Source organism: Buteo buteo, chromosome 1 (assembly GCF_964188355.1).
Source record: "Buteo buteo chromosome 1, bButBut1.hap1.1, whole genome shotgun sequence".
Lineage (NCBI taxonomy): Eukaryota > Metazoa > Chordata > Aves > Accipitriformes > Accipitridae > Buteo > Buteo buteo.
In genome coordinates this window covers 69,836,319-69,851,550 of record NC_134171.1, presented here as the reverse complement: position 1 = coordinate 69,851,550, position 15,232 = coordinate 69,836,319, and the positions used below count along the sequence as shown (strand labels likewise).

Genomic DNA, 15,232 nt, shown 5'->3' with positions numbered 1-15,232 from the left:
TGTTGCATGGGTGTGTATGTGTCAGTTCATTCCCAGCCATAACATCTGAATCCAGTCACTCTTCGGTAAGTGTGATAGAGGAATAACAAGAACAGTCAACTGGATAGAAATGGAAGGACCTGCCAGTACTTCTGCCAACCTCCCGCCTAACTAGGTGTCAGAGAAACATCTTCTTTTCCCAGGTCTCCCCAAACACAGAGCCACAGACATGCAGAGGTGAACCCTGAGATGCCAGTCTGTAGGCGTTGTTCTCCATTCTCCCTGTGGGACTACCATGGGTTTTTACTGCTCTCCTACTGTGCGTTTTTAACCGCTCTTCTCACAGTTGGCCACTGCTCTTTGTTTTAAAGGTGACCTGAAATGTTCTTAAATAAGACGGTGCTGCCAGCTTTGTTGGTCTAATGAGCAGTTCCTTGTGACCGGGACTCAGCTAACTGTTGCCACCTTCAAGCTCTCTACTTGATCAACCTGCCCACTCTCCTGTAACCCCCCACCAAACTTTGTTTGCAGGACTCAGGTGGCCTCTAGCTGACTGGGAAGAACTTTTAACTTGTTATAACCCTTATTATCTTGCAGTAGGAAAGCATTTCTCAACCTGTCAATGAAGCAACCAGCTTGCTCTTGAGTGTCAGCTCTGGGTTGCTTACATCCGTGCTCGTATTACGGACTGATCTCCACTGCACCTGCTCCACATCTGCTGTCCCTGTTGTGGCCCAATGATGTGGAGATGTAGAAGCAGCCTGTAAGGAGAAAGTTTCTGCATCAAAGAGCCTGCGATGTTACCGGGTTTATAATCCTTCTGTGCACTTCATTGATGAAATTTCAAGTTACATTGTTTATAGTCTATCTTAATTATCAAGCTATTAAAAACCATGCAGTTTTCCCTAGTGCTATTTTAAAATCCCAACTGTGGTGTTTTCTTTTTCTTCTAGAAATCCACTACACAAATGCTGCTGAAAAAACAATAGGCAGGGTGTAAGTTGTCTTATGTCCCTTCTCCTTGCCAGCTTCCTACTAACAAAGAAATTTATGTCAGGAAAAAGGCAAACCTCTTCTCTAGTGACAGCAGTGCCACGTGGTCTTCTCATGTCTGTCTGGGCCCCATCGTCAGAGTGATACGCAGAGCCTGGCTGAGCTCAAGTGACTCCAGCAGGTCAAAGCTCTGGCCAGAGAAGGCTGAGGCAATGCTGTCCTGGTGGGTGATGCAACCAGAGGCTATGGAGAGGGCTGTATTTCTTATTGGAAACATCTGCCTGTCACTTCGTATTCAAACGTGCAGTTCAAGGCTGCTGGTAGGTGCTTGTGTCACGGTAATGACTGTGACAGGATTTTTTCCATCTCTAAGGAAGAGATGGTTGTGACATTTGGTTTGGGTGAGCCTTTGAAGCTACCGAGTTCCTCTGCTTGAGAGCAGGCAGCGAGGATGAACTCTGCGTAAGGCTGTATTTCAGATCAGCCCAGCAATTAATGCTGCAGCTCTGCTGACTGGTACTGCTAAATCTGCGTACAGCAGCCCCCCGGCAGCGCGTCCTGCCCTGCCCAGAGACTGCCGCCAGCTTCGGGGGCGAGCAGAGCCAGGTCAGCGCTGCGGTACAGCCTATGCTGTTACAGGTGGGTTGGGTCTGGGTCTCGTTTGTTTGAAGCTCTTCTCCCTTCTCCCCGTAGCTTTGCACAGAGCTGCAGGGAACACCCGACACTGCTGTTTCAGGGTCTGCGCTCTGCTGCTCTTCCCCTTTTGTCTATGCAAGACCATGCAATGCTGTAACACTATACTGTGATGCAAAGACCGACACTTACCTGGAATACTGTTTTCAGACCGGCCACTGTGCCAGAACAGCTGTGACGTGTTTGACGTTTCCCCTGCAGATTGTCAGAGGTCTGGAGCTGCTGCTTTATTACACTGGAATTATAAGCAAGGGATAGTTTAGTTTAGGATTAAGATAGTAAGGAAAAGCCATAAGAGACCAGCTGGTTTCAGGAAAAGATTAGTCATTAATATGGAATAAAGGTACTCTCTTTTGTGTATAAAATATGGGCAATTACAAACTGGAACAGAAGCAATAATGCAAACTCTTCCCCCCCTCCCCTGAACTACTTTCTGCTTCCACTGACAAAAGGAAAGAAAACTATAGGACTCGCACTGTATCTTGAAATTCAGTGACTATAAGGCCTCTTTCAAGTGCAGAGGAGAGCAGGCTGCTGAGAGCCCAGTACCACCAGTTCCCGTACTTTCAAACTGGTTAAACAGATGAGAGCCAGGGCCAGCCCCCCTCCCAGTGGCCCTGGGACATCTGACGCTGCCTCTTAAGGGTCTGCTGGCTGAAGAAAAGCCAGCCATCCGATGGGGTTGTTACTCTGTTCCTCTAGCTCTAGTCGGGGCTGCAAGCTGCCAGCAGTTCGTTCAGCATCTCCTGATGGCAGCTCTAATGATGACAAGAAATTGGACCCTAAATTCGATCCGTTGTGAGCAAGGAGCCACTGGCAGGGAGCGGGGCGAGCTTGGTGACAGTGGCCAGGTTTGGCCGAGAGTCCTGATCACCAGAGCAGCCTGCAGTGACAAGGCAGATACGAGGAGGAGCTGGGAAGCCCCGGGACAGGATCAGCTCCATGGCTGGGCACTGGGATGGCTGCAGCGTAGCTCAGGCAAGGAGCAGGGGTGATAGTCTGGACTTAAATGCAGCTCATGTGCTGGGGGACAGTCACACATATTGGATGTTTAGTCCCCTGTGCTGGGTCTGGTGGGTTTGTGGGGTGTTGATGGCTCCTCCTGGCAGGGCTGGCGTGTGGGACGCACCTTTCTAGCAAAATTCTGCTGTTACTGCCAAAATAACTCCCATGTAAGTGTGAGAGACAAGGGCACGCTGCTCAGGGGTCATGGACTAGGGGGAGCTGACGTGGCTTCGCTTTGCAAAGATTCGGCATGGAAGGGGGGAGCGTGGGGAGGGTAACGGGGCAAGCGAGAGTCCGATCCTCCTGCCCCTCTGCAGAGGAGTCCCAGGGTGTTCCACACAAACCCCGCGCCTTGCTGCTGCTTCCCCCCCCCGCCGCTAGTTGCCTTTGTTTTCACTGCAGAAGCTTGGAGATTTAAAAAAAAAAAAAAAAAAGTGGGTGGGATGTGAAGAGGAAACTAATATGATTAAGGCAGGATTTGGGCACTGGCGGAGAGCTGCCGTAGGTGGTGGGTATTAGCAGTAACAGCTGCTGCGCTTCCCATTAGAGGAGAAAGGGAAGAAGGTCCCTGAAAGGATGGGTCTCTGGCAGGCCGGGAGCGCAGCGGCAGCGAGCCCGGTGGTGTACGTGTCCCGAGGTAAGCGACGGCGGCACCGGCACCCCCGGCACCCCCAGCCCGGACGGCCCTGGGGAGCACGGCCCCCGTCACGAGCGGCGAGGGGGAGGGAGGGGGAATGGCGGTACGGCCTGGGAAACACCCGAGGGAAAGAACTGCTGCTCAGGGGTACTTTTCACGAGCTCCCGCAAGAAATCGTATCCAGCAAGGGAGGGTTAGGTGTGCCTAGGGGGAAGGCTGACTCCACGAGGAGGAGGCATCCCGATGCCGGTCCTGCCGGGGCTGGGATATTTAGCAAAGGCTCCTGTGACTCCCACAAGCATCTACTGGCACATAACTGGTTGGAGCGACACGATGCTCGGCTGTGGAAGGTTAAACTGCATCTGTCTGCTCCCTGCTTCAGGCTGGGCACAGACTTTCATGGGCAGTGGTGGTTTGTTAGTCAGCTGGCAAGTTTCAGAAGTGCTAGAGTCAGAGGTGTAAGCTAGACCTCCTCAGCCTCTGGTTTCCTCTAATTTATTTACATCTACTTATTGACTAAGCATAATGAAATCTAAGCCAGGAAAAACTGCATGCTGAAAAGATGTTAGAAAGCGCTACATTAAAAGCAGGACTATCTACCTTACAATATCCACTACAATAAATACCGCATGCTCGTCCTTCAGCTTCACTTTCAAAAGTGCATTCTGCAAAATCAGAATAACACAGTACTCCAGCTAATCTGGAAATGTGTTTTGTGCCAGCTACCAAAACTGAGAGGTACTAAAGACGCGGCATACCAAATATTAAACTTCGACTGTGTCAGAAAAAAGCTTGCTTGGATTAAAAATTGGAGAATAAGGAGAAATCGACATTAGCCAAAACAGCCGCCCACTTATCTCAGGCTTCCAATGCTGACTTCAAAGACAGCATCGCTACCATCTTGTCAGCAACAGCGAGCACTGACCGAGAAAGACAAGCTGAAATGCCGCTGGGTGGCCAGGGACGGGTCCGACGGTCACAAGCAGCCCAGTGCCTCCAAGCCATGGCGCGGGGGCTGCTAAAAGGTGCCTTGTGCTTCCGCAGGCCAGAGCGAGGGGCAGCCACGTGCTGTCCCCGAGGGGACACGGCTCTGTGCCGGCGGGCAGGGAGAGGCTCTGTGCTGGGCACCAGCCCCACAACTGACAGGGCCTGCAGCAGCTCTGCAGGTCTAAGGGTAGAGGTTTTCCCCCATTGATCAAGTTGTACATTTGGGCTGGGAATGGTAGAGGGTGCTGAGCATGGTTGTACAGAGCCTTCTCCTCCTCCTAAATGCCATAAGACTTTTTAGAGCAAATCTTCCCTGACCGCTCCCTCCATGGGTGACTTCGCAAGAAATGCATCCTCTTGCGGGGCCTCTCCCCTCCCAGCCTCAACAATTTACTTCAAAACGTCCAATGCTGTGGATTACCAGAGTGGCTCCATGCGCCACAGAGATCATTTATTCTCCTTCATTTAAAGGCTGTGGGAAGGGCAGCTCTGGAGCTCAGCTAATTCAAAGGCACCAGACAGGCTCACAGGCTGCTGAAGCTGCTGCTTTGAAGTGAACCTGCCCATTATTTTCCACCATAGGATGGAGGACGACAAGAGAGCCCACATCACCGTTGTTGGCTGGGCATGCACAACCCTGTGCTTGGTCTCCTACGCGGCCGCCTTCTCACACGGTGCGAGCCTTTCTGCCTGCACCGACATGATGCCCAGGCACCTGCGAGCGCAGCTGCACAGCCCCAGCAACAACTACGTTACTGTCCACACCAACATGTCCTTCTACGTCCCAGGCGACAAGGTGCCAGGTAAGGAACAGCTTCTCATTCCTGCATCTGAAAAATACATGGTAACTAATCTCAAGTGACGGCACTAATCTTTGTGAGGGCTGGGAACAGAGGTAACTGCTCCAAGTGAGCTACGCCACCTCTCTCGTCATGAGGAAACGAACGGATTTACAGAGGGATTTTGTTTGCAGCGCTTGGCCTAAGGTGTTTCAGGTGATGGCTGACTCCAGGTTTTTACCATGTTGCAGACCAACTGTTTGCTGGAGGCAGCCAGTAGGTTTGGACGCTTCGGGTGGAATTCATTTCTCTCAGCTGTGTCTCAACCATACAGGACCTCATCACACGCAACGGCCCATGAGAGGCACCTCCAGAGGGTGAAGTCGCCTTCCCTGCTCCTCCGCACTGCACAAAAAGGGTCTGGGTGACTCGCCTGACTCTTAGGTACGGTTGGGCAGCGTGCCCCGTCCCCAGCATCGCCGCTCCTGAGGCAGATACAGACAGAGCTGAGAGTCACCGCTCCCCAGCCTGGCCACCTGCTTGCTCATCCCCACGCAAAATAAAACCCCTCCAAGGGTTTTTGCATATGTACCTCCTTCTTTAAAAATGGCTGCATGCTGCCTGATGCAATGTGGTTAGCAGCTTAAAATCAAGGGGTGGGGGAAAGACTCAGGCAAATTTATTGTGTGCAATTACATACTGCAGAGTTAAAGGTGAAGTCTGGCCTCCTGCATCCAGCATGTCCAAGGCAGACCGTGAGGACAAAGACAGTAAGATGTTTTTGTTGTTGTTGCACAGGGTTTGCTTTTGGTTTCAGTGCTACCACTGGAAACTCCATTGCAAACAATTCACCCCATAACTACAACACAAATCTCTTTGTGTCCCATGTTTTGTCTTGCAGTGACAGTGAGGAGCACCCGGGATTTTATGGGCTTTTTGCTTCAAGCTCGCAAAGTGTCTAATGATGAAATTGCTGGCACATTCATCTTCATCCCTCCTGGTTCCAAGCTGCTGAGTTGTTTTGAAGATGGTGACACCGTCACCCACTCGGACAAATCACTGAAGAGAAACCTGTCCTTCGTATGGAAAGCACCAGACCAACCCATTGGAGACATCAAGTTTTTGTAAGAACATGCTGGTTTCTAACCAGCATTTGCATCTTCTCAGTTAAAGGCTTGGCTTTATTTTTCCATCGTACTTGTCTAGCACAGTGGTTTATGTATCTTGAACCCCATATAGCTAAATACTTATCAAACTCTGCAACAGTATCCCAGCTGGTACATAAATCACCATTTATATCTGCTAGGTAGTGCTGCTTTTTATTTACATGGTCACTATTCTCTCAGAATATATACACTGGAAGATGACAGCCTAAGCACTTAGGAAATAGAAATATTAAGGCCTAAAGAGGGAACTATGATCACGTGGCCTGTCTTTCTAAATAACACAGCCCATAGGACTTCCCTGCCTACAGGATAATCTTGTATATCACTTCTTAAAAAAAAAAATTAAAAATGAGTGGTTTTCAAAGAAGTTAAATGTAAACAGAATTATTCACAGTAGGAAGAGACAGTGAGCGCTGGGTCAAAACTTGACATCTCTGTTTTGTACCAAAGTCCCAAACTGTCCAAGTATTTTGGTTCTGATTTGGAATGAAATTAAACATCTTCTAAGTGGCTGTCTTAGAGGAAGCACAGCGACTTTTCATTTTGGAAGAGATTAAATTGTTATGTTTTGACTTTACAAAACCACTTAGAAACTACTTGGCCAGATCCTTGGCTGCTCCCCAAAACGTAAGCATCCTGGTGAGTGCTGTGGCTTGTGCATCTCTTTGTGATTCAACACCAAGTCACAGAAACAGAAAAGTTTCTGCTTGGCATTTCCAATTTTTGCCCATTGTCTTAGATTGGGAAATACTATTAAAAACACATACAACTCAAGCAACCAAGTAAACCCAACCCAAATCGAACACCACCTATTCCTAGCCACCCACTCTGATGCTTCCTTCACCCTCTGGCTTTTGACTCTCCAAGCTGACTTCTGATAGCCTCTCCCTTTTCTCCCTGTCACAGCATCTGGAAAAACTCCTTGTTAGGCTCAAAAATGCCTCATAAGAGTCATCTGGCACAGGAAAACCTGAGCTGGTTTCTCCTTAGCTAATTCTCAGAAGCAGCTGAGCAATCTGAGCTGAAATTCTCCCAAAATCTCCAGCTTAAATAAGGCTCTCTGGGTGAACAGCTAAAGGTTGGCCAATGCAGTTTTGGCACCTGACAAAAAGCAGAAGGTTAGGCCGGCTCAAATATCAGAGGGCTGAGAGGAGAGGCTTTTTTTTTTCCCTACCTATTCTGCTGTTTGTACAAGTTACATTGACTTGTTTTAATTAGTAAATACCACTGTTGTTTCCCTGCCTACGGAAGATTATAAGCAGAGCTAGTCCAAGTTTTCCAAATGTACTTCTATCAACACAGTGAATATAATAGCTTTTTTTTTTTTAATTTAAGTTCCCACACATTTTTTTGGCTGATCTTAATTATGAGTAGTGATTCTTCACCCTGTATCTTTCTTATGGGACCCAGTACCTTTTATTTGTAATATAAAACTTGTGCTGGGCTAAGCCTTTAAAATACTTTTGCGTCACTTTTGTCTTTGGATTAAAGCAGTCTTTGTGATTAGCTAAACAGTTGGATGTTTAGTCCTTGTGATTAGCTATACAGTTGGATGTTTTATTAACACTATAGAGCCAGTAAATTCTTGCCTAATTATGTTTTAACAGCATCTCCGTAGTCCAGTCATACTTTGTTTACTGGGCAAAGATCGAATCTGCTATCGTGGCACAGCGAGGGCAAAACAAAACACTTACTGGCAGCGGCAAGAAGCCCGACCCTGTAACCCCCACGCCCTCGCAGGGACCAGCCGACCCACACCCCACAGGTACAGCGAGCAAAGGTATGGGTTTCTTACCAACCGCTTCCCGCAGAGTAGTTTTACGGCTTATTCCGGGCAAGCGTTGAACACAAGTGACCCAAGCAAGCTGGAGGGTCCCGTTTAACTCCTGTGGCCATCGGGGAGACCAGCGATGGCCGTGGCGAACTCCTTGAAGTGAGGGCATGGGTCAGCATTTGAGGTGATGGAGCCAGTTCCAAGCAGGGTACCAGAAAGATAAACAGGGTTGCCAGGTCTTACGATTTCAATGCAAAACCTAAAATACAACATACTTTACCTAAAATCTCAGCTCCTGAAGACAAGCAAGTGCAATTAGCAATGCTGCCTAAATAAAGGAATGCATTTGTCTCTAAATGTGACTATTGCCCTTCAGGTTTGTATTTATGTGGCCTTTGGTCAGTAAAATGCTCCACAAATATACTTATATCAGATGTGTTTCTCAGCATTTTTGGCATGGCACCAAGACTGAGTTTTAATTATTTTGCTTGACCATAATTTAGGTAGTGGACTTTGCTGCTTTACTTTGAATCTGGATTCCCACTTAAAATTAAGTGACATGAAAATAAAAAAAAGTCACTTTTACCACCCTTCCTGGCAAACGTTAGCACCGAGTAGGATTTGAAATAAACAAACCAAAGACAATAGACTTTTGCTCCTCTGTCCCTGCTTCTTGTTTTGTCTCCATCCTGGACAAGGTCCCACCTCTCCCGTGGCTGCCACCGGCTCCCCCCCGCGCACCCCCACGCTGCCTGCCAGCCCCACTGGCATTGTGGCAACTCCGGCACCGGCGCCAGGTTTCGGTGTTGGGTCAGACGCCCATCCTGTTGCTGAGCCGAAGCAGTCAGCCTGGCCTTCACTGGCTGCAACCAGCGGGAGCGACGGGTCCAGTGGCCAGGGGCTGGAGCCGTCCCTCCCCACCCAAGACCCCGTCACGGTGGACGCCTTGCGACGTTTCCTCTCCCAGGACAATGCCTCCGGCTACAGCACCTCCGACGGGTAAACTTGGTGGTGGGAAGAGCTATTTCTCCAGCCCTTCTCGGGAGGAAAATAGTATTAGTTTCCCTGTGGATGAGTGAGGGTCACTGTAGGAAGGTGTCTGTGGCTGGTGGGGAGGCGAGAGAGTGTTTTCTTGCTGAAATTTTGAGAAATAATCCCTTGGAGTTTGCACATGACAGACAACGACAGGGAGAAAATCCAAAGCTCTTAAAAACCTGACATTAACTGGTCAGCCCAGCAGAGGACTGGCCAGGTGGTTGAAAAATGTGATAAAAACTATTGACTGCTACAATATTTTTCTAAAAGCACACGCAACTACTCAATGAAACAGTGAACTCACCAGACCTATTTCTCTATCTGCAGGGAAAAGGAAGAAAGGATTCAAAGCAATTATGAAATTTGGGCTTGAGGATGTCTGCTCAGAAATCTTAGAGGGTTTGGGCTGCATGAGCTTTCATGCAACAATTTATACTGTGGGTGAAAACGATGGGGATAGGAATAAATGATCAGGCGTCATTAAAAATACAGCTCTGTATGGTCTGTGTTGACTGCGTACGTCCTGAGGCTGCTCTCAGGAGCGGCACGCTTCGCCGGTGGTGCAGAGCCCAGGGATTCCTGCGTGAGCCGCAGTGACAGGTCTCAGTTACTAACCCTACCTTTCCTCTCTCCATATCTTAGAGCAGGAATCATTGCCAGTGCTGCCACCCCATGCTTGTGTTTGATGTGCAAAGACGATGGGCAGGTAAGCGACGGGGAGGATGTCTTCTCCAAAGGCAGAAGGGTCTAAGTGAAGATGAGGATAAAACCTCTCTACTGCATCACAGCACCAAGCAGCCTGCGTAGGTCTCATAAGTGACTAAAACTACATTGAGACCGTTAAGAGTTTCAATTTTTTTTTTTACTTTAACTGGGAATTGTTTTTTATCTCTCTTTTTTGCTTTCCTTTTGAGCCTGCTGCCTGGGTTTTTAAGACTCCTGCTGTAAAAACAATCTAAAATAACTTTTCCATATGTAGACATGACTACAGGCTGCTGGATGTTACCAGGCTGGGAACATGTGTTTTATTCCTGTGAAAGGCTGAGAAGTTCCTCTCCAGAGGTTCTGGATAGGTACCACTCGTGCCATTCACCAGAGGTCAAAGACTTCATCTTTCCTGGGGATGGCCAAGGAAGCCATGTGCTTTCTGAGGGCAGGGTCAGCTTGGGAGGCTGGGTGGACTGGAAAGGCAGAGGTGGTGGTGGTGGTGGTGATGATGGTGGTGGTAGGGTTAGACACAGGCACGGCACGCAGTCACTGAAGACAGCTGGAAGAGCAGGAGCTGGCAGATGGGACGAGCGTGTGAGAGTGCCTTTCGGGAAGGGGTGACCTCAGGAGAAGGCGGCAAGAAGGGTGTGAAAGGACTTCAGCCTCAGGGGAGCGGGGTGGCTGTACGTGTGGAAGGAGATGTGGGAGCTGGAAAGGGCAAGCGAGGAATTAGGTAGAGAAAGAAAAGGACAGCAAGAGGAGGGAGAGAAACTGCAGAATCCCAGGGCTGCGGAGGATGCTCAGACGGGAACTAGTGGAGAAGCTGGAAAGCAGGGATAGCTTAGAGACACGGGGTACAGAGTTAGGAGGGGAAGTCCAGTACACAGGGGATGGAGAGAAGAAAAATACAAGGAAAATAAAGAACTAGATCTGGGTTGCAGGATGCCATGGAAGGAAGAGAAGTAATCTCACAGAAAATAAAACAGGAAGGGGCCGTACAGCAGAGAATGAGGCAGAAATATTTAGGAAGGAGCGGAGGACAGAGGAGAAGTAAAGGAGACGTGTAACATGAGCATCTGGCGTAGCTATGGAGAGAAGTGGAGAAATGACAGAAGATGGTAACCAAAGGACAGGAAGAGTTATTGCACAAGCCAAGACCAGAAAAGCATAACAAAATAAAAATATTGAGAAATTAGGCAGAAAAGGAGAGAAGAAGTGTGCAAAGCAAGGAGAAATGAGGTGAGATAGGGCAAGGACTTGTGAGGCAATTCCATTTTCTATCCCAAAGTCCCAAATCCGGCAGTGTATCCCTACACTATGGCGTTTGCACTTTGAGTGCAAGTGATCCATACACATGCAATCCTAACTTTTCCAGCCAGCTACTTTACAGTTTGCAGTCCAGCCACTGAAAGTCTTTTATTTACTACTGTATTTTACGTGCACCTTCAGAAACCATCTCTTCCACAAATGATGCTCTGACCCTCCCCTACTTTGTTTCACAGCTTGCCAGGGCTCCTGCCTCAGCTTTGTGCTCCTGTCACACTGTCTTCCCAGCAAGCTTTGGAAATCGCTAATGATAGTAGAGGGTGAGAGTTTCTCTGGTGTAATTAATGGATGTGTGAAAAAGCCTGCTGGGCTGGACAGGCTGGAGAGGTGCCAGCTACTGAGGGCCAGATCCAAATCTTAGTGGAGCCAAAGAAAAAACTCCAGTACATTTTACAGGTTTTGGATAGGGGCTCAGGTGCACAGTGGGAATGGAGAAATTCCTTGGGGGCCTCCTAAATTGTATGATTGTTTCACAGTTAGTCTTGGATGGTATCTGCAGCAAAGCCTGGGCTGCAGAACTGGCATGGAGCGGCTGTTGTTTTGTGATGGATAAAATAAGGTGCATGGCACCAGGCAGAGCCCCTGGAAACGGGAGCAAGAGCAGTCATTCCCACTAAAATGGGTGGTTAAGCAACACCGAGAGGCAGCAGGTTTCAAACTGGCTGTGCAGACTGAGAAAGCAGGATGGGCTTTGGGGAGAGTTCACAGCTTGTATGCGAGTGCCCCAAAACCACTGATGTCAAAGGCCACCCCACGTCTCCTGGGTCCCTCTGCTCCATGGTTTGATCCACAGCCTCAGAAGGGCAATACTGAATCCCAGTGAGCCCAGTGTGACCCTAAACACAAAGCTTGGCCGGGAAGATCATGCCTGCCCTTTCAGCGTGACCCTGGCATCATTCAAGGTGGGAATTGTTTATTAAGCAATTTTTTTTGTGATAATGATGCCTGTGAAAAATACCACCACCACCACCATGGGAATTACAGACCTTTACTTAGGCAAAGCAGTGACCTTCCTCTCTGCCTGTGCCGTTCACCTCTGCCTCTTCAACCCGCTCTGCCTTGCACCCCTGGGACCAAGTCCCAGCGCCTTGTCCCTCCCATGGCAATTCTGATATGGATGGAGCAGGCTTGAATCCACCTCATTTTCTAAAAGCTACTGAGTAACCAGGGGATGGAGCAGGGTTATTCCAAGGCCAGGGGGACAGCTGAGTGTCAGAAACAGAGCTGAACTGTACCATGACGTAGGTAGTGAGAACCTAATCAGTCCCCTTCCTCTTCCCTCACCGCACGTCTCATCAAAGGCCAGTACCGAGAGCGGGGCCACCTCGAAAGCCACCCCGTGTGTGACAGCATCTCCTTCTGCCCCGCACGTACACACTCACCTGGGTGATGCCGCTGCCACAACAGCCTGGTTTGGCGATGCCAATGCTGCCAGCAACTTGTCATCGGCTTCAAGGCAAATGGCCAAAAGAAAGCCAGCACTGCAGCCAGAGGAGGCAGGCACCGAGGGCGAGGAGAAGGCGGCGGCGGGTGGGAATACCCTGCCGTGGGTGACCAGACCAGCTCCTGAATCTGCTGTTCCCGGCAAGGGGGAAGACCCTGGCAGAGGGACCCGACTCCTAGCAGCCCAACTCGGCATCCTCCTGGTCTGCACCGCTGCCCTGGGCCTGGCGCTGGCAGCTGCCATGCGCTGTGTCTGTGCCCAGCATTGCCACAAGCGGACGGAGGTCTCCTTCAGCGAGCCAGACCCTGACGTCGTTGCTGTCAGAGAAAATGGGGAGGTGATGCACTTCCGAAAGGTCCGGGAGAACAGCTTTGTGTTGGTGCAAGCTGAGTACAACTGGGTCAGCCCCTCGAGCAGCGGGAAGAAGACAATCATCTGAACGTTTGCAACGCAGAAAGCAGTGCTACGGCAGCTGGAGAAGGTGAAAACAGCCCGGACTGCACAGCACAGGTTATAGGAAGCGGTGGTGTAGTTCCTCTATGTGCCACCATATAGGTAAACAAACTCGAAGCAGCCAGTTCAGAAAGAGATGTTAGTCGAAAGTATCTAAGCTACAGCTGCTAAGAAAATAGAAGTTGATAGATTGTTCAGTGTGTTACGCTTACTACAATTAATATTGTATACCTGCTCATTAGCTGTTACTGCAGCCATGACACACACTTCTTCTGTTGCCTTAAGGGTGTAGCCAAAAATAGAAATTCTTCCTCTGCACTGTACTATTGTCTCCTGTTTAATCTCAGCAAAAGTTTCTAGTGTTATATTTCAGCAGAAGTTTCTAGTGTTATATTTCTTTCTAGGAATTAGAAACCCTTGATATAAACCCAACCATTCTCATTTAGGAGTTTAGAGGTGTGATTCTGTGCACTTGGTATATCCCAGATGACAAAATATTTGCCGGTAGATTTTAAGTTTCAGTTTGAAAAGAAAAAGCAATAACTCACTAGTGGAGAACATTGATTCAAAGAACACTGAATTGATCTACAGGAATGAAAGACAGGGTGGCGGACATCAGCTTTTGGGGGAGAAACATGCCTGCTCATCAGGTGCAAATGGAAGAAAACCTTTCCTGTCCATTTGCACCTGATGAGGAAGCTTGTTGAAGCCTGACAGCCAGCATTTACTTTGTCTTTTACTTCAAGTCAGCTCAGTAACACTCTGTGCAGAAACACGCACTGAGAAGTACCCTTCCCAGGTCACTCTGGAGATCCCCAGCAAAGGCTGCGTGGAAAGTTAACAGCATCCTTGTACTCTGAGTTTGTGCAAAACTCTCTCTGACCATGTGGTTTTCTGCAGGAGGTCACTAAAACAGCCCTTGGAAAATATGAAGATCCTTGTAAGAAGGAGAGTTGACGACAGCAAGGGTAAAGGTTTAATCTACTGCAGCTTTGAAAGAGCCAGAAATAGTCCCGATAACGATCCTCTTGAGACGTACATTTTAGAGTCTTTCAGAGAGCAGGAATCACCCCTTCTGGTGCCCTTTCTAGGGTGGAGGGGCTCAGGTGGTCCCCAAGCTGTGTAATGGGGGACAGACTTAAAATTTGGTGCTGCAGCTTATTTCACAGCCCGCAGCAATCCCCCCTGAGCTAAGCAGATAATGACGGGACCCTGATGGCTCACACATCCTTCCTGGTGACAACTTCCCCCTCTGTCAGGAGGACCCTGTGGCCACCTCCAACTAGCTGGCCATCTTCATGCTGGATAGTCAGTCAAAGCTCTGCTCTCACCTCCTCCCTTACCTTGCCATTGACTTCAGACGAGACAGGTGGGACATAGAGGAGTTCTCCTATTCAAACCCCTACAACATGATGAACATAGCGCATCTTTTGCTAATTGCGCCTTCTATTAGCATTCAGAAGGAGCTGGTTTCTGACTGTACCACTGTACTGGGATTAGTGACATAATGCTTTGCTCTACACACATGGCCAAATTTCTACTGACTTAACTTCTAGGCCTAGTGAGCCTTGGGCAAAATAAATAAGAAAAGAAGTGTACTCACAAATGCAGCTTGCAGAGACGAGCTTGATGGTCTTAACCATTGCACTTTGAAGAGGAGGATGCCCGCACCATGGCCCTTCTACTGCAGAGTAACCAAGGGTAGTGCTGTAATTGAAAAGATGTTTGTTTTAGGAGTCAAAATGAATGGTTTTATGTTCAATAAATCGAGCTTAAGCACTACCTACTAGGAAGTCTACAGGATTTTAAATACAAGTCTAGACACTTACAATGGTGTTCCTCTCCTGTGTCACGTGCCTTAGAAAGAAATCATGTTTCTGTAACCCAATGTAGCTGAACTGTGTAGCGACTGTGTAGCAGCCTGCATGCAAGTCATCATTGTTAATGCAGCCAAAAAAATCCTAATTAACTGAGAAAATAGGTCAACAAACTCTTAAATCTTTAAAGAACTATCACATATTATTTTAAAAAGTTTCTTATGATGGCATAGCTGTTTATGAATAAATTACAAATACCTATGGCCTCTTCCACTGTCTCTCTAGATTTAATGTTACCAGACTGCTATAGCTATAAAACTGTAACCTTCCTCTCCCCACCTCTTTCCCCATGACCCAGCACCGCTTCTTGCTGTGCTGACCAGAGGTCTCATGGAGATGTTTGATTAGGAGAGTGGCACTTCAACACCACTCTGCC

The 15,232-nt window shown here is 48.5% G+C and overlaps 1 protein-coding gene across 1 annotated transcript; it reads left to right on the top strand.

The window, feature by feature from the left end:
• Positions 1 to 3,195: 3,195 nt before the first annotated feature.
• Positions 3,196 to 13,448, top strand: REELD1 (reeler domain containing 1). The gene is made up of 7 exons (XM_075023887.1): positions 3,196 to 3,307; positions 4,877 to 5,097; positions 5,975 to 6,197; positions 7,847 to 8,019; positions 8,712 to 9,012; positions 9,691 to 9,754; positions 12,384 to 13,448. Exons 2-7 carry the CDS (start codon positions 4,878 to 4,880, stop codon positions 12,963 to 12,965), a joined length of 1,563 nt encoding a protein of 520 aa, XP_074879988.1. The 5' UTR covers positions 3,196 to 3,307; position 4,877; the 3' UTR covers positions 12,966 to 13,448.
• Positions 13,449 to 15,232: the final 1,784 nt, after the last annotated feature.

Excerpts from the sequence above, each read along its gene's own strand:
- REELD1 (XM_075023887.1), top strand. The coding sequence starts at position 4,878 with ATGGAGGACGACAAGAGAGCCCACATCACCGTTGTTGGCTGGGCATGC. Across the intron at positions 8,020-8,711 it reads CACAGGTACAGCGAGCAAAG|GTCCCACCTCTCCCGTGGCT; the intron begins GTATGGGTTTCT and ends ATCCTGGACAAG. Across the intron at positions 9,755-12,383 it reads TGTGCAAAGACGATGGGCAG|GCCAGTACCGAGAGCGGGGC; the intron begins GTAAGCGACGGG and ends GTCTCATCAAAG.